This window comes from Bombina bombina, chromosome 4, assembly GCF_027579735.1.
Source record: "Bombina bombina isolate aBomBom1 chromosome 4, aBomBom1.pri, whole genome shotgun sequence".
NCBI lineage: Eukaryota > Metazoa > Chordata > Amphibia > Anura > Bombinatoridae > Bombina > Bombina bombina.
The window spans coordinates 549,669,150-549,688,284 of NC_069502.1; the positions used below are offsets into that span (position 1 = coordinate 549,669,150).

The following is a 19,135-nucleotide window of genomic DNA, read 5'->3' on the forward strand; positions in this document are numbered from 1 at the left end:
GCTCGAATCTTGTAACACCTTTTTAACTCTATAGTGTCCATTATAACATGCTCTATTTGAGCAGCAGTACAACATTTATATTAGTAGTATTTGCTTGGCATTCGGTATATGAGAGTATAAGGGTATTGCACAAATGATCGCATAGGTTATATATATAAAAGACATATAATAAAAATACATATATACACAAAAATATATCCACATATGCACCTCTAAAAACATATATCCACATATATATAAGAAGAATCAAAAAATAATAAATTTCCTCTAATTATTTACAAAATAAGTAAAATGTGATTTTTATTAAATAAGTAAGATTTAATTTGAGACTAAGTATATAAAAGATTACCAAACTGATGATTAAAAAATAAATGATTCTAAAATTGAAAATACCCTTCAAAAGGAGGCCACAAATTCAGGGTAATTTGAAATCACAGGTTTATTAGTCTCCCACAAGGGATTAGCCCAGGCAAGAGCTGTGTCAGAGAGTAACAAGATGAGAAATCCCACCTTAGCTCTGTCAGAGGGAAACTCCTGAGGTAACATCTCAAAGAAAATGCCCACCTGGTTCAAAAACTCTCTGCACTGAATAGGATCGCCTCCATATCGCTGAGGTAGAGGTGCAGAACCGGACATGCTCCTGGTAGGACTAGGTGCAGCAGCGGAAACAGGAGCAGCCATAACTTGCGGGACACTTTGGTCCAAATGTGCAGTACGAGTCAGCAGGGTTTGCAGGGCTAGTGCAAATTGATCCAAGCGGTGATCCTGTACATCCATCCTGGAAATGATAGCATGTAAAGGTGGATAATTAGCACCATCAGGATTCATGGCCTTTGCGTAATGTCAGGGTGCCAGGAATCAGACTGAGACGAGAAGTACAAAAATAATCACTCATTTATTAATAGCAAAAAATAATAAAAAGTCCACAAGTTAAATAACAAGCCAGGAGTCAAAACCAGAGCAGGTAGTCAGACGAGCCGAGTCAGGAGCCAAAGCTAATAGTCAGACGAGCCGGAATCAGGAACAAGGAAAACAGCAGAGTCAGGAACAAGCCAGGGATCAGGAACCAGGAAGGACGTCAGGCAGCCAGATAATACACAGGAACTCTCACAAACAGGTCTGAGACAACGCAAAGGCAAAGCATACTGAACAGAGGCCCTTAAAATAATAAGTGATGACATCACAATTCTGAGACTGCATCCTGTCTCACACGGATGATGCACACCAGCCTGGCCATAAAAGGAAGTGCAGGAAATGAGTAGCATCCCCCACAATGCACCATAGTCAGGAAGAGAGGTGAGTAAAATGGCAGCCAGCAGCACATGGCAAACAAAACAGGGAAAAAAAACCTGACAGGCATGCAGGTGATCTTGTGGTGAGGGAGTCTTGTATGGTCTTGTATGCTATATGACAGCCCCATCTCTGCAACAAACAATTGTCTTTGCTTCTCGATCACGTGTCATATAGGCATGGGGGCAATAATAAATCGGGACCCCTGGTTCATTCTTCTACTGTACAATGAGGATTTTTTTATTACTTTAAAAACACAACTAATAGTCACCCTTCACAATATACAATCATTGGGGAAAATGGCATTATTCCCAATCAAGTAGAGTTAAAGTAGAGTTAAAGTTTGTATGAAAAACGAATAATATGTATTAGCAATTAAACTGTTTATTTACATGTATAAAAGTATTTCTTGGCCATATATTGATTTTATAGATCTGAACACATTGGCGTTTCATTACTGTTTCTCTATTCCAGGCTGTAAATTATTTATATTTTTTCCATCGGATGATGAGCCCCCACTAGTCATCATTTGAGGGTTAGTCCCTCATGACTACTAGGCAAAAGATACCCCAACAAAACCCAGAAACTGCTTTGCTTTCGGAGATTTCAGAGAAAAACTTGTTTTCTTACATACATGTAGTGAGAGTCTACTATCCATTACCTCTGCAAATTACTCTTCCCTTCCACTAGGAGGAGGCAAAAATTCCCAAACCCCAAGACCTCAATAAAACCCCTCCCACCTCACACATACTTCAGTCTTTACCTCTGCTGGAGGTTGTTAAAGAATGAAGATGTGCATTTGATTCTTCAGAGAGAGGGGTTTTCAGTCTATATTGAGGCTTGGTTTCCCTTCAGAGTACAGTGCTTGTCCGAGGGATGTATATGGGGTATGGTTTGTGATTCTTTTTCCACCTCATGGGAAATGTTTCATAAACCTTCCATATTTGGTTGCAGGAACTTGTCTTTTACCTCCCGTTATGGATCTACAATATACTCCTATTTCTTAAACTCTGCTGATATGTCTCAGTACTAGTTTTTCTGTCTGCTGCTTATTTGCTGGTGGTCAAGTGTCTATTGGGAAGTATAAGTTATTAAACATTGCAGACAATTCTATAGCTATGTTATGGGCACTTTTTTAGTTTTTATAAATATTTGCTAATATATTTGGCCCTGGGACAGAATCCTTTTCACTATTCCCTTTTTGTTTCATGTGCCACAAAAATTTTTTTTTCTTGGCACACTTTACATTTCTTGCATCGGCTTCTCGGTTTACATGTCGTGGTTGAGCATATCGGTTTAACACTTGTCGGGCTAGTGCATGTTCCTTCAGTCTTCTATAGTTCCTTTGCGCGTCCGATTTACGCACGTTGGGTTAGCGCATGTTCGTCCTCGGCGATGCGCACGTCAGGTTTTTTGGGGCACTAAACTCCTTATAGCTGTTAGTTATTTTCACAAAAATTAATCAATTCTCTCTGATGAGCGTTATGTGCTCTTCGGATGTTATGTTAATGTCTCCTGCTTTTTTCTGCGGTTTGACTTAGCCCCCATTGTACCAGTGAGTTTATTTCAAAACTTTTTATCAAGGCTGCCGTTTGAGGTGCTGGCTACTCTCCCATCTTCAAACAAGTGTAAAGGGTCAGTTCAGAAGTTCTATGTGCCCTGAATCCAGGGATACTGTTATGTCTTTAGATGGTGAAGTTTTCTCTGGCGATGAGGACTCTTCAACCGCTGTTGAGCCTGATATTTCCCCTTTTTTATCTAAAGTTGAACATATTAATTCTCTTTTAAAGGAGTTCTTAATTACTTTAGGTGTTAAAGATCCTAACGTTTCTTATGATGAGCCTTATAATTGACTGTTGTTAATCTCTTTGAGGTTTTGCCTATCCCTGATGCTGTCTCTGACATGATTTCTAGGGATTTGTCTGAGCCATCTTCCTTCTGCAAGGTTTAAAAAGTTATATCTTTTACTTGCTGCTAATATTGATTTGTGGGAAACTGTTCCCAAAGTTGATGAGGCCATTTCCACTTTGGCTAAACACACTACTATTCCTTTGAAATAGAGTACTTCTTTTAAAAGCCCTTTAGATAGAAAATTTGAGTCTTTTCATAGAAGGGCCTTTTTACAAGCAGGATATTTGCACAGGCCAGCTATTTCTATTGCTGATGTGGTGGCTGCTTCCACTTACTGGTTGTCTAGTCTTTCAGAGCACTATTCTGATGACTGTGCTAGTGCAAATCTTTTGGGTTTACTCAAGAATGCCATCTCTTTTTAATTTGTGGTGCTGTATTTGATATTATGAAAATTAATGTCAAAAACATGTCTTTGGCAGTCCTTGCCAGGAGAGCCTTATGGCTTAAAGGGACATTATACACTCATATTTTTTCTTCGCATAAATGTTTTGTAGATGATCTATTTATATAGCCCATAAACTTTTTTTTTAAATGTATAGTTTTGCTTTTTTTTTTTTATTGAGATTCTGAACATAGTTACAACAAAGAAGTAGAACAAAATAGTAAGTTGCAATACAGGCATGATGAGTGGGTTACAGTTAGCAACACAAATCTAATAGATACATCTTTGTTTACACAACATAAATTGCATATCAACATGAGCATACACATGTATGAAGACCACATGCTATGCAAGTCTTTTAGGAATCTCATTTTCTTCAATATAGGCTTATGAACAATGGTTAATGCGATGGATCAAACTTGAACCAATTGTTATAGGCAGCAGAAATATAGAAATGATAACCATAAAAAAAAAAAAACATAGATACAAAACTACAATAACATTGGTCTAATACACAAAATAGTCTAAAAGTTTTTGACACCTTCATCTTAAACATGTGGGAGCCCCTCAAATAGGGTATCCCAGTTTGACTAACTTCAGCGGGTAAACACCGCTTAGTAGTAGTCCAAAAGACAGAGAAAAAGAGGTGTCAAGGTTCTAATGTAACAATGTATCGTATGTTGTATTAAATGCTGGGCGTGCAACACCCACCCATACAGAAAATAATAATTTTACGACTAAATATATCATTAGAAGTGGGTAGGGGAGGTGCGGAGAGCATCAGAACTCCCAATATAGTATTATGCTGCAAGTAAGACCTTTTATGTACTCGCTTCAAAACATACGATTACAAGTGGGAAAAGGAAAAATACAAGCAAAAGATAACAAATATGAGTATATATAATATCACCCAAAATGAGTACGTCCACAATTCAAAATTGTGCTTTCAAAGGAGCTATTCTAGGCTATAAACTTATCTGTGTAGGCAGAATATTAATTTTAAAATCTGCGTTAACTCTCTATAGTGCTATACCTCGCCTTTATTAAGGATAATAGTGCCAAATCCGCTGATCCGGCCGAAACTAGCAGAACAGGCTGAGATGAACAAACAAAACAGTAAAGGTTTTGTCTCCTAGAATTCCTTCTACCTACAGCAGGTGATTTGCATGTCTGTTGCCTCAGCATTGGTCCAGGGGAACATAAAGACAAATGAAACTTAGAGGTACCCCAATAAAAGCACATCACATATCTATCTTTTACAATGAAAAATATGTAGTGAAATGTAGTACTGATCTTTTACAAAAATGTAGGTGCTACTGACATGAAATAAAGTGTATGAATTCCAATATATCAAGGTGAAATAAGGGTGACATAAAATATATTGCTATGAGTTTTCCCACACATCCTCGAAATCTATTAACATTTATCTATATAGCTACTCAGCGTTAAGTATATAACAAGTAAATCTCAAATCATAGATATAAAACAGATTATGAATAAACTGTAAGCAGACTGTCCTATGCCTTAGAACTATTCCATTCTTCATGCCCAAAGGATGTTATCTGGGATAACAGACGGCTAGGGGATAATAGTACTTCAAATTGAGCTCCCTTAAGTATTACCAGGGTTATCTAGGCACAGAGTAAATAACTAAGCCTGATTTATGCCACATTTAGGTTAGATGATAAGTGTGTACAGTAACTAAAACAGGTGGAGGACCTACAATGAAATACGGGTCCAAGGATTATAGAAATGCATTAGGTTATTAACAAGCAGTAGGATTATGAACATATTGACAGGTTCTGCAGTAGTGTTTATTTCTCTTGTAAAGGTGTATCCAGTCCACGGGTTCATCCATTACTTGTGGGATATTCTCCTTCCCAACAGGAAGCTGCAAGAGGACACCCACAGCAGAGCTGTCTATATAGCTCCTCCCCTAACTGCCACCCCCAGTCATTCTCTTGCAGCTCTCGACAAGAAAGGAAGTATCAAGAGAGATGTGGTTAGCCCCTGCGTGACCACGCAGGACTTGGTATGCAGATCTGGTGGACATGTCATCCTTTCCACCATGGACTCTGCCGCTAAGGCAGGACCTTTTACTTCAAGGTCCCTTCAAACATCCAAATCTAATTTCTCTACGTCTGACTGCTTGGAGATTGAATGCTTGATTCTATCAATGCGTGGTTTTTACGAATCGGTCATTGATACCTTAATTCAGGCTCGAAAGCCTGTCACCAGGAAAATCTATCATAAGATATGGTGTAAATATCTTCATTGGTGTTAAACCAAGGGTTACTCATGGAGTAAGGTCAGGATTCCTAGGATATTATCTTTTCTTTTCTCCAAGAAGGATTGGAGAAGGGTTTGTCAGGTAGTTCCTTAAAGGGACAGATTTCTGCTCTGTCTATTCTTTTGCACAAACTTCTGGCTGAGGTTCCAGACATTCAGGCGTTTTGTCAGGCTTTAGTTAGAATCAAGCCTGTGTTTAAACCTGTTGCTCCGCCATGGAGTTTAAATTTAGTTCTTAAAGTTCTTCAAGGGGTTCCGTTTGAACCTTTGCATTCCATAGATATTAAGCTTTTATCTTGGAAAGTTCTGTTTTTAGTAGCTATCTCCTCGGCTCGAAGAGTTTCGGAGTTATCTGCTTTACAATGTGATTCCCCTTATCTGATTTTCCATGCAGATAAGGTAGTGTTACGTACCAAACCTGGGTTTCTTCCTAAGGTGGTATCTAATAAGAATATCAATCAGGAGATTGTTGTTCCTTCACTATGTCCTAATCCTTCTTCAAAGAAGGAACGTCTATTACACAATCTTGATGTGGTTCGTGCTTTAAAGTTTTATTTACAAGCTACGAAGGATTTTCGTCAAACATCTGCTTTGTTTGTTATCTACTCTGGACAGAGGAGAGGCCAAAAGGCTTCGGCAACTTCTCTTTCTTTTTGGCTAAGAAGTATAATACGCTTAGCTTATGAGACTGCTGGCCAGCAGCCTCCTGAAAGAATTACAGCTCATTCTACTAGAGCAGTAGCTTCCACATGAGCTTTTAAACATGAGACCTCTGTTGAACAGATTTGTAAGGCGGCGACTTGGTCTTCGCTTCATACCTTTTCAAAATTCTATAAATTTGATACTTTTGTTTCTTCGGAGGCTATTTTTGGGAGAAAGGTCTTACAGGCAGTGGTGCCTTCCGTTTAAGTTCCTGCCTTGTCGATCCCTTCATCCGTGTCCTAAAGCTTTGGTATTGGTATCCCACAAGTAATGGATGAACCCGTGGACTGGATACACCTTTACAAGAGAAAACAAAATTTATGCTTACCTGATAAATTTATTTCTCTTGTGGTGTATCCAGTCCACGGCCCGCCCGGGCCGTGGACTGGCAGGTGTTTTTTTTTTATTTTTAAACTAGATTCACCACTGCACCCTATAGTTTCTTCTTTTTTTCTTGCTTGTCTTCGTTTGAATGACTGGGGGTGGCAGTTAGGGGAGGAGCTATATAGACAGCTCTGTTGTGGGTGTCCTCTTGCAGCTTCTTGTTGGTAAGGAGAATATCCCACAAGTAATGGATGAACCCATGGACTGGATACACCACAAGAGAAATAAATTTATCAGGTAAGCATAAATTTTGTTTTTTCCCAAGAACCTAGAAGAAAGGTATGAGAAAATGTCCCCATAAATACAAGTTGCTGCACTAGAGTAGGAAAATCAACTGACTCCATAATTTTAATGGATAAGTGTAAGCCCTGTAGGATACACTCTGTTTCCCTGAAAACAGTTCCCGGTATACATACTATCCTTCATCGTCTGGGAATTTACACATAATGTGAACCCCACTGTTAGAGTACACAAACATTTAGCTACGAAGGGCTGGCTAGAAAACTACATACATTCAACTGTTTAGTAGTCTGAATAAGCATAAATGAGATCATCCTGTCTCATAAAAATAGCTCATAGGTCCATTTCCCCAGTGGGCTAACTGGTAAATATCTGAGCGGAGCAGGGGATATTGGAGTTACTGCGTCTTAGCCTATTCCGACTCTATGCCGAATCAAAGCATAGAGATTGTTTTGCAGACTGAGCCAGAACCTGGCAGACGGAACACCAGCAAATGGCCTGCTGAGTAATCTAACCTCAACTCTACTCAAAAGAAACGCTCCGTTAGCTGATATCAAAGTCTGGACAGAACATGAGTCACAGTGACCTTCTTGAGAACCTAAGGAGACCTCCAAGTCCGTCTGAACACTTGCTGCCAAACATGCAATCATGGGAAGTCCACTTCGAAACTCAGCGATCTCCACGGCAATCTCATCTGAGGAGCTGCAGTCCCAATCTCTCCACTGGGCGCCAGCCGCATCTCCCGAAGGAGGAACCGTGATTAGTAGCTCCTGCCGCCCTTGTATTTTCTGCGGTGCATAAATAGACCTTCCCCCTCTCTCAGAAATGACCACGGGTAGCTCTGTATCACATCCTCGAGCTATTGAGCCAGTAACCATCTCTGGTCGAGGCTCCCGTGGATCGGTAATTATATGCTGTATTAGATATGTCAAGTTATCAAAGTTCTTGTCCATCTTGTATTCTAAATCCACCAATAGTTCCTGAATAATTGCTGTAGCCTTCCCCATGTCAATAACTGTAGTTGGCGATCTCAGCCTTGATGGGAGGTAAGTAGTTCTATGAGGAAAAACGTAGGCAGTGAGAAATGATCTACCCAGTACCCCAGCTCGTGTATCCTTAGAGCAGGTTGAGTAACTGCGACACTAGCGTGATTTGATAAGTCCAGACTTTGTCGGGTTCCAGTAGGCCTTCAGCTTCCCATATTTTCCCCGCGCTCAATGAGGTTAGCGATGTGAGTCAAATAAGGTTTCCCCGGCTTCTTCAGTGGAATGTTGGTCAATCTAGGGGATTTGAACAGACTTTTTATGTGTAAACACTAGCATTTTAGGCAGTTTAGAGTCGGGAGCTCTAAAGCGATGCGTCCTGCAGCATTGGCGGTTGGCTCAGCCCCCCAGTTTTGCTTATTTTTAAAGAACATTGCTCTGATTTTCAGACTCCTAACCAAGCCCCAAAGTTTTATGAGAATACCGTCAGCTACCTACTCCAGCTTGCTCCTGTTTGTGTAAAGGGTCTTTTCATATGCAAAAGAAGGCAGAGGGGAGAGTGTCTTATTTCCCACTTGCAGTGGGCTTTTCAATAGAGCAAAACTGAGAGCTTCTAATTAAGGTTTTAAACAGTTTTATACTGGATTTTTATATCGGTATCTGTGCATCTTATTCTTTATAGTAGTGTCTATTACATGCAGTTATATGAAAATGAGTGTATACTGTCCCTTTAAATCCTGATCTGCTGATATGGTGTCAAATTCCAGACTCTCATCTCTTTCCTTTAAGGGAAAGGAGTTGTTTGGCTCTGATTTAGATTCTTTAATATCTACTGTTACTGGAGGTTAATGGGCTTTTCTTCCTCAGGACAAAAAGTCTAGAGAAAAAAAATGAAGCTTCTAATCGTTTTCGTTCCTTTCGTCAGAATAAGGAACAAAAGATTGACTCCTCTGCTCAGAAGCAAGGCACCTCTGGTTCATTCTGGAGACCTAGTGCTAACTTGAACAAGTCAAAGCTAGGCAAGACATCTACCCCGTCTACCAAAACTGCACGAAGGTGCGACCCCCAATCCAGAAGTTCTGGTAGGGGGCATATTAAGCTTCTTTCAGGAGGCTTGATTTCAGTCTGTTCCCTTGGTTTTGAATATAGTTTCTAAGGAATATCAAACAGGATTCATAGCAAGGCTTCCCGGAAGAAGTTTTTTTCTGTCCAATGTTCCAAGGAATCCTGTAAAAGTTCAAGATTTTTTCCAGTTTGTCTCTGATCTGGAAGCTATGGGTGTGATTGTTTCAGATCCTTTACAGGAACAGATCATGGGGTTTCCTTTAAATCTCTTAATTTTTCCAAAGAAGGATGGTACTTTCAGACCAGTTCTGCATCTGAAAGCTCTGAACAAATTTGTAGGATTCCATCTTTCAAAATGGAAATTTGGACTATTGATGTAGTTGATGTAGTTTTTGTTTTTTTACTTTTCATGTTTTACATAAAAAAGTCTAAATTAAGTATTGTTTTTTTGTGTGTGTTTTTTTAAATAAAAACTTCTCCCTCCCTCATTACTCGTGGACTTCACTGCTAGAGTATACGTTTCTCAGGAGTAATGGACTGTGGACTTTCACCACCTGTCAAAGCAAACATAATTTATGCTTGCCTGATAAATTATTTTCTTTCATGGTGATGAGAGTCCACAGGACCCCACCCTTTCTTTTTTTCTGGTGGCGGCTTTATTTTTAATCTTTTGCACCTCTTGTTTTCTCCCTGTTACTTTTTTTTGCTCTTATTACTTTTCAGTTTTTTCAGTTTGTTTAGTTTTTTTTTTGTTTTGCAAATAAAACCAGCTCTGCATATACCTTTTTGTTTCCTTGTGTATGGCATTTATCTGGTCTGCTTCTGAAACATCTCAGTTGAGATCAATATATATATATATATATATATATATATATATATATATATATATATATATATATATATATATATATATACCAATGCCAGCAGGAAGTATATATATATATTATTATTATTTTATTATTATACTTTATTTATAAAGCGCCAACATATTCCGCAGCGCTGACCATAAGTACTATTCATTTATAGAAGATAATGATATGAGAGACAAGACACAATTTTACAACACATACAGGAGGAATTGAGGGCCCTATTCCCATGGGAACTTGCAATCTAGGAGTGTAGGAGGTTGAGAAACAGGTTAATACAGAGTTAGATGAGGGAACTATTAGGTGAGTGGAATTCATTTATTATACATATATATATGTATATAAAGGGAGAGAAATCTCTGAACACTTTGGGGAGTTTATACCTACTCCAAGAAGCCTATATATTATAAATACTTCAGTCCTGAACATGGTTCTACTATAAATATAAAGTAATCTGGAAAACACAAATGCAGACTACTGTGCACATATTGAAACCACTTATTTTTGGGTACGCACGTATTACAATACACCAAACAAATGCTCTCAGTGCATATACTGGACCCTTTGAGTCATCTGGCTAACTCATTCTGGACCTGATGAAATGGCTATACTGTTGCTCACAGGGCTTGAGAAACACATCATGATCAAGCGATTTTATTGGTTTACACTGAGTTTTACTTGAAAATGTATTGGATACTTTTAATAAATAACTGAAGATTGGCTGTGAGTCTGGAGTCATTTAGCTGGACGACTCGACTTTTTCCATGATAGGAGATAGTAGTGGCTTTTTTTATTTTTTTATTATACATTATTGTGGTTATAATCACTTTTATGAGTCACACATTTTGGTGTGTACTGTGTCAGTGTGTCTAAATAGATTGAAACATTTGTTTTTTCAAAAATGTAAAGGAATAGCTGTTTGTATAACTTTTTTTTTTTTCAGTGTTGATTTTCAGCCTTTTGGACTTTCGTTTTAATTTGTTTGTACAGTAATTACATATATTGTGTTTGTTATATATATTAAAAAGAAATTATCTTCAATTGCTCTTATATATCTTTATTAGATGAAATTGTTAATGGATGATGTGTTTGTCATAACTTTATATTTTTATTATTTCCCCCCCCCCCCCCCAGATATGACTGGTTCCAAACAGATTCTACAGTCACACTTGTAATCTACACCAAACAAAAGGTACGAACAAATGACTAATTTAGACATATAAAGATATACGTGTATAAGTATGTAGTAACACATATAACGCTTGTGGGGTCATGTCTTCTTGGATACATTCTCATTGTACTCACTCTTACCAGATATACCCATTCCCTTGCTGACAGAACCCGTGTTTGTATTTATATTTACGGTCATGTTGGACTGTAGCATTGTACTAGCGCTGGACTAGTGAATACAGTTTGCTTGTGACTGCAACAGTCCAGCCATTCCCCTACCTCCGTCAGTGCTGCTATTAGCTTTGTTTAGGTACTTACATCACCAGCCCTCCTGGTGTAAGAGTAGTCCTTAGTTTTAACCCTCAAAGATCTGTGTATATTTGCTGAGGAACTTCATTGTTCTGTTCCCTATAAAGCAAGGAACAGATTATGTTTTTTTTCATTAGAATGCCTTTTACTGTGAAGAGAAAGTTGAAACAGTGATTTATGTGCTTTTGTTGTTGCCTCAGATGAATCTATCCATATGAGAGCTTTTGTTAATTTTCAAGGGGTTGTATGATTTAAGTTATTTAGTTTACATGATTCATTTAGTTCTGGTTTAGGTAGTGATATATAGTTAAATTATTTTCTGTTATTGATTTCTTTATTATTTTTCACATTCTTCCTCCTTTTTTTCTTTCTGCTTCTTTTGTCAATCTGTTTCTTCCATTTTCTTTTTACTCTATCACCTTATTTCTTTCTTCTCCATTTCCTACGTGTTTGTTTCTTTATTTCTTTCCTTTTCCTTTTGTATCCTTTTTCCATTTGTTTCTGACACCTCTTATCCCCCACTTCCCTGCTGTCCTTATCTCTAGAACACTCTAGACACAGAGATTGTATCCTTTCATTCATTATGAACTATTTTTTATCCTATCCTATGTATCCTATTTAAAGGGAGCAGGTAACTAAAATAGATTAAATCCATGCATTTGATTGCATACCATTTCTGCCAAGGAGGTTTTTTCATAGGTAGACTTACTATTTAAAGGCCAGCAGTATCTGATGTTATTTAAGATAGAAATCATGTGGCAATAGGGTAGAAAAAGCCAGACACAGCAAGACTTAAGTTAGGTGATCTTTTTAGAAACGTGTACAATGTCTTAGAAGGTTAAACATGGCTGATGAAGCTGCCAGATACTGAGCCAGGTGTTCTATCAAATTTTCATACGCGCATGTGCAAATGACGTCATCACATTCCACAGCTGTTCTACCCCTATCAAATTGCACTACCCTGCTAAGTGCGCATGAACATATGTATGTCAGCACATTCCACAGATCAGCTTGGGAATGTGATTACATCATTTGGGCATGCACGTTAGCCGTGGTAGGAAAATTGGATAGGTAGCAAAATTTGATAGAACACCGGCTGTGTGTGTGTGTGGCTATGGCCTATGAAAAGCTAAGAAGGACACTATAGTACGTCTTTCATATCAGCTTCAGTGAACTGCAATGTGTTTCAGCTGACAGTGTCAGCATTTTTCAAGCATATTACTGATCTCCACTGCTATTTAAGTCTGCATCCAATGAAAAAAAATGCCCTTTTTAATTAGGATTACATTATAATATTTTGATATATGCAGTATATATGTGATATATAGTGCTTGAAAGCTTTGTTCTTTTTATAATAAAAAATAGATTTCTGATAAAAATATTTTGAGCCTTAAATCACCTCATACATTTATTCCAAATACACAAACATATAGCGTACATTTAATTAATATTTTAGCTAGAATGTTGATTTTTAATTGAGGCCAAAATAACAAGAGTATTGCAATAAATAGTAATACTTTTTTTATTGGACTAACAATATATATATATTTTAAAAGTGACATCATTTTCAAGGATATTTGCTCATAATAAGCTTCAGTACGCTTCAAGCTTTTAACATCCATCCACTTATTTTCATGCTTGTTCAAGAAGCAAATGGATGAATTGTGTGTAGCGAAAATCAAACAAAGGTTTGTATGTTGGCTTAAAAACTGCATAAATGCATGTATCTTTGCTTGCCAACCACAGGAAAAGTTTGTGTTTTGACATTTAATAAGATTTGTTTTAAAATATCTTTTAAAAATATGTATAATTACACAATTTTTATGCTTTTTTTGTGTGCCACTGTCTTGGCTGTTTTCCCCCATTGCTTGCAGTAAAATTAGTCAGCAAGTAGAAAGGGAACTTTTTTTTCTATTTTCTGCAAAAATACAGAGAAAAGAAAAACACATTTGCAAATTTACATAGGATTTCTAGTACCATGTGATGATGAAAGAAAATTCAATGACATTGCATATAACAATAAACGAAAACAGGTCTGACAGTCCAGTTTAATACAAAAAAAAAATAAAAAAATTGAATGAACCCATATTTTATATGATTGATATATAGTATAAATGAAAAACAGATTTAGAATAGGATTTTAGACCAGGCAGGAAATAATCAGATATGTTGTCATCCCACGAGTGACCCTTACTGAGGTAGTTGTTATTTGTTCCCAGTAAAATTTCACATAGTAGAAAAAGGGAAATTGCTGTTGTCTGAAATAACAATTTTCTTCATAAATAGAAAGAGTCCACAACTGCATTCATTTCTTTTGGGATTTCAGAACCTGGCCACCAGGAGGAGGAAAAGACACCCCAGCCAAAGGCTTAAATACTCCTCCCACTTCCCTCATCCCCCATTCATTCTTTGCCTCTCGTCCCAAAAGGTTGGCAGAGAAGTGTCAGAAATTTACGATTTATCTCTTATGGAGGGTAGTACTCTTCGGCATGGGACTGGAGTTTTAAGTAATCCTGTCAGCTTCTCAGTGAGAGCTTGAATGAAAGTTAGAGTCCGGAGATGCAGGGAGAGACTTTCTGCGAAACCATCCTGACTCATTTTTAACAGCTCCATAAGCAATCGGCGTTGACGAGTTTTGCTGTCTGCTTTCTTCTCTCAAGTCCATGGCAGAGGCGAGGCTACTATCTGTCACACTTGAAGGGCCGTGTTCCTGTTCCATGGCGTAGATTCCGGTAACATTGTTTCATTTTACTTTTCTCATGATTGTTTTGTATTACAAATGTTTTTCCGAGAGGCTACCACCTTGCAGGACCAACTAGAGTAATCAGGGTCTCAGTGAGGCTCCTTTTGTATCTTGGAATCAAGGGTTACTAGCTCCTAAGGGGGGTTATATGAACAGGGAGGGGTTTAATCATGTTTGTTATGTGATTCAACCTGCTTATGTGTAGTGTTACTTAGGCTCATGGTTTTGTGGAAAATAATGGCCTTAGAAGTGTTGTGGCCTTTGCGGTCGGGCGCGCTTTTTCTGGACTGTACGGCTTACCCTGTGACTGGTTCGTGGTCATGTTTTTGACTCTCCAGTTCCGCATTTCTGACCGTGCGGAGACGGAGAAATTCTGGTCCGCTGGTGTCTGGTGCATAGGAGGTAGTGAGTGCCCCAGCCATTGTGGGTGTAAGGTGCCGTTTAGGTTTTTCATATTTGGTCCATTTTTTTTAATATTCATATCTGTGTATATATGGAGGATTCTGATGTTGAGATTGAAGTGGTCTCTGATTCAGATTCTACTTATTGCAATGAATACGAATCGGCCCAGATGACACATGACAGTCAGTTATGTTCCATTTGCCGTGCTAGAGGGCTCAATTCCTCAGGACCGGGGAATCTAGGTGCCGCTGAGCCATCTGCCTCTGGCGGTGCTGTCCCTCGAGTGGCGAGTTCCCTACCACTTACTGTTGCTTAATGAATATAGGGTTTCTCAGTCTTCTTCTTCAAATAGCTCACATAATTAAATATAAGGGGATGAAGTAATCTTATAGTCTGGTTATTGAGTATCCTTTCCAATCTGAGCTTGGATGAGCAGGGTTCCGTTGGTTGGTACTGCGGGTGTGTCTGTTCCTTTTAGGCGAAAACCTACGGGTTGCCTTTTCTTTATTTAATCCAGTTAGGATAACTTTTATTTGATTTTAACCTCATGTTTGGTTTCATATTCTTTCTGGAGTTTTCCTTCTGGAATCGATACTCGCGATTTCTTGATCGCTCTGTTTATTTCTACGGAAGTTGTTCTGGGGACACATTTAGTTCTATGTGTTGTCTGTTGTTTATTTCTCCCTCCCTGTGGGCAAATATTGTGGCCTTGACAGTATGGCTATGGGTCAGACTGGTTCTGATTGGGTTCAGCTCCTTCTGTCTTGAGGTCTCTTTCAGACACGTCGCGCCTGGTTTGCCTGGCTGGTCCGGTTAGGACACTGAGTGATTGCTTTATTATTTGTGTTTTTCTTAGCTTGTTTTTACAAGTGTCAGTTAAGCATTTTGTGAGGACCCGAGGGTCCGTGGGGCATGGGGGACTGGTTTGATCCTTAGCAGCCTTTGAGCTGGTCATTTGGGACTTGGTGGAGTTCTAGTGCGTCACTCTCTGTTGGTTCCGATATCGTCAGGATTTGAGTGTTTCCTTCCCTGCGTGGGTTGAAGATTTGGAGGTTTTAGGGCCTCATTGCTGCCGTCATGGGTGGTCTTGCTCTTCTAGGGCTCTTGGAATTGTCCTTTTGGACTTGTTCCTTTTTGAGGACTCTTCCTTCGGGTCAAGATCTCTGGACTTTGTCCGTTTCTCCTTAGAGGTTGACCTTGCGTTTTTTTTTTCTACTCTGGGGGTTAGTCGTTTCTTATTAGGAATGATAGTCTATGTGGTCTCCTTATCCTGGCTCCGTCTAGGGGCTTTTTCTGGGGTTTGGGATGCTATGCATTCTTTTTCTTTAGATGTAGTCCTCTGGTTTTGTACTCTGAGGAGATTAAGGAGACTAGCCTTTGTTACCTCGCTCTTCGGGTGACTTCGTCCCAGATGTTTCCCCTTGGTCCTGGAAGTTTGGGGTATGCCTGTTGGGCTTTGATTCTTAGCGGCTCTGTCGTGCCCTAGCTCCTTTGGAGTCAGACCTTTGTAACGTGTGTTCTCTACCCTTTGGGTTGGGATTTATGTTTAGATCCATTTTACAGACTATTTTTATCCCTGTAGTTTTATTCGGATGGGGTATGGTGTTCCCTGGGGTATTGTTTGTCTAAACAATTCTGGGACTCGGGTCTTCGTTTGTCTGGATCTTTTTGGGCCTAAGCCAGCTGTTCTGATTGGTGGTTAGCCCCATGGTTTCACTAGCTGGATCCCGCTGTGATGCGGGTACTTTTTCTTCATGGCCTCATCTGGTATTTTTCTGGATTTATAGATCCTGTGGCTGGTTCGGTAGCTCAAGTTCTCCAGGCAAAATAGGCTAAAACTTATAGTCTCGCCAGTTTAGCTACTAGCAGCTTGGCCAGGAGTGCTGTGTACTTAGGCTCCTCATGGCCTGCCTTGTTCTTGAATGGTATGTACTTCCCTTCTTGGGGAGTTTCCTTTTTGTATTCATCAGTGGCGCCTAGATGGTTTTCTTTCGGCTCAAATTAGGGCTTTGGCCTTGTGAGTGTGTGCGCTGTCTATTTGTCTGTGCCCTTCCCTTAGGTGGGGTTTGTTTTGCCTTTCTTAAAGATGTGGGGTTTTCCTCTCTCTGGAGGTTGGTGGTTCTGTCCTGTGTGCAGGTGGTTGGAACAGGTGGTTTATCCTGTAAATAGAGCGGTCCGCTTTTCTGGGATTGTTCTGTTCCGCCTGTGGTTGCAGTCTCCAGGTTAGAGCATAGGGCTCTTCTGCCTTTTTAGGTCTATCTCTATGGGGTTCTCCTTGGGAGTACCTGTTGTAGGTGTTGTGTTGAGACTGACATATAGTGTTGGGCTAGATTTCATAGGGCTTTTCTTCCTTGTTTCAGCCTATCTCTATGGGGTCCTCCTTGGTAGTACCTGTTTGTGGGTACTTTTGGATAGCACCCTAGCTCTGTTGGGGTGACTGAGGCCATCCCATTACGCCCTTTTCTCTGAGGGCCGGTGGTTGTGTCCTTTCTGTTCCCCTGTCCTTCAGACCTGCCTGTTGCTTGGGATGGTCCTGTGTTCTGTGTACCCACTGCTTAGTGGATGTTAGCAGTCCGTCGGTTGGTGTTGGTTATCTATCTTTGGCTGCTTTTTACTTGCCTGCAAGTATTTTATTTTCGGAGTCATCCTGGTTTGACTGCAGCGTGTGGTGTTCAGAGGTTGTTCTATGGGTTTGATCCACGTGTTGACTGGGAATATTTCGATATTCTGAGTTCCTGGCGACTCGGGATGTTTAGCAAATGTTTTCAGTTGTTTTTTTCGGGGTGGTTGCTCTGTTTTTTTCGGATAACTTTTCTTCTCTGTTTTGATTCCCGGTCTCAACCTTGTGGTCCTGTACAATTTGTGGTCTGGGCGTTGACTTCCCTTGTTTTCAGGATCCCTTAGGGTCTCTGTGAGCTTGACTCGCTTTTTGGGGTTTTCCATTTTTTTATTTGGATCTTCTTGCACCTTGTTTAGGGTCTTCTGTGAATCCTTGTTTGTTCCTCCATGTCCTCTCCCCTTTGGGAGTTTTCGGTTGTCATTCCCCTTTCTCTTGTAAGGGGGTACGATTGTGGACCGATCTTGGGGCGATGGGTCTCCTGGGGGAGTGTTGGCTCAGATGAAGCTGTTTTCTGCGGTTTCTAGCAAGGCTGTGGTCTATCTACGAGTAGGTGTCCTTGGGGCCTTTTCTTTTTCAAATGTTTTCTTGGCTTCAGACGAAGCAGGATTTTTGTTGGGTTGTTTCAGGCCTGGTGCCCTCAGAGTGGGCCGTCTGTTGTACCCTCCCATTTTAGAATTCAGTGTCCTCTATAGCTTGGGTATTGTTTTCCCAAAAGTATTGAATGCAGCTGTGGACTCTTTCCATTTATGAAGAAAAACATAAATTATGCTGATAATTTTCTTTTCTTCAGATGGAAATAGTCCACAGCTCCACGTCCGTGTTTTTTTGTGGGGCGGCTGTAATTTTTGTTGTTCTGGCACCTTTTCACCCTGATATTTATTCTACTATTTCCTTGTTCCTCGGCAGAATGACTGGGGGATGAGGGAAGTGGGAGGAGTATTTAAACCTTTGGCTGGGGTGTCTTTGCCTCCTCCTGGTGGCCAAGTTCTGAATTCCCAAAAGTAATGAATGCAGCTGTGGACTCTTTCCATCTAAAGAAAAGAAAATTATCAGGTAAGCATAATTTATGTTATTCCTCTAGTGTTAGTAATTCTGTTGTCCTAGCCATCCAAACTGTGGTATTTGGTACACTTGAGGATTTCTAATTTCGGAAATTAAGGATGTAGCACTATTGAGTCCTACCTGAGCTAATGTGTGTCTTATCTAGCAAGGGTGTTGTATGCCCATATTCAATAAAGCCATTCCTAGAGACAGGAAATTTGTCTCCAAGGAACTTTCTTAACATGAATTCTATCTGAGTCTAGAAAAATTGCAATTTGGGACATCCCCACCATATGTGGAGCATGTCATCTCTATTCCCACATCCTGACCAACAGGTTCTGTTTACTTTTGGATATAGTTTGTGTAGACAAGTAGGAGTCAGATACCATCTAGTCAGGATTTTAAATTTGAGCTCTAAAATATAGGGCGGACGAGAATATTTCCTTGTACAGGTGGCCCTCGGTTTACGCCGGTTCAATTTGCGCCGTTTCAGAATAACAACCTTTTTTTTCAGTCATGTGACTGCTATTGAAAAGCTTTGGAAAGCAAAGTGCACTAATTAAAATAGCCAGTAGGTGCAGCTGTCCGCTTGTTTTGCAGCAAAGTTATGCAACTAAACAGCCTGAAATTGATCAGTGTACACAGAGCAGACATTAGCTATCGAGCAACAAGTTTTAGCAGCCACTTCCCTATTATCTTCCTGTCCAGCTGCTTGAGGTGAGGGTGCCTAACTACTTA

The 19,135-nt window shown here is 39.6% G+C and overlaps 1 protein-coding gene across 1 annotated transcript in view; it reads left to right on the top strand.

Annotated features, from left to right (window-relative positions):
* Nucleotides 1-19,135, top strand: part of LOC128656538 (cytochrome b5 reductase 4) — a 1,054,602-nt gene that overhangs the window by 394,174 nt on the left and 641,293 nt on the right. Inside the window, exon 7 of the mRNA XM_053710489.1 lies at nucleotides 11,247-11,304. Coding sequence (XP_053566464.1) covers nucleotides 11,247-11,304 — 58 coding nt within the window. The remainder of the gene's footprint in view (nucleotides 1-11,246; nucleotides 11,305-19,135) is intronic.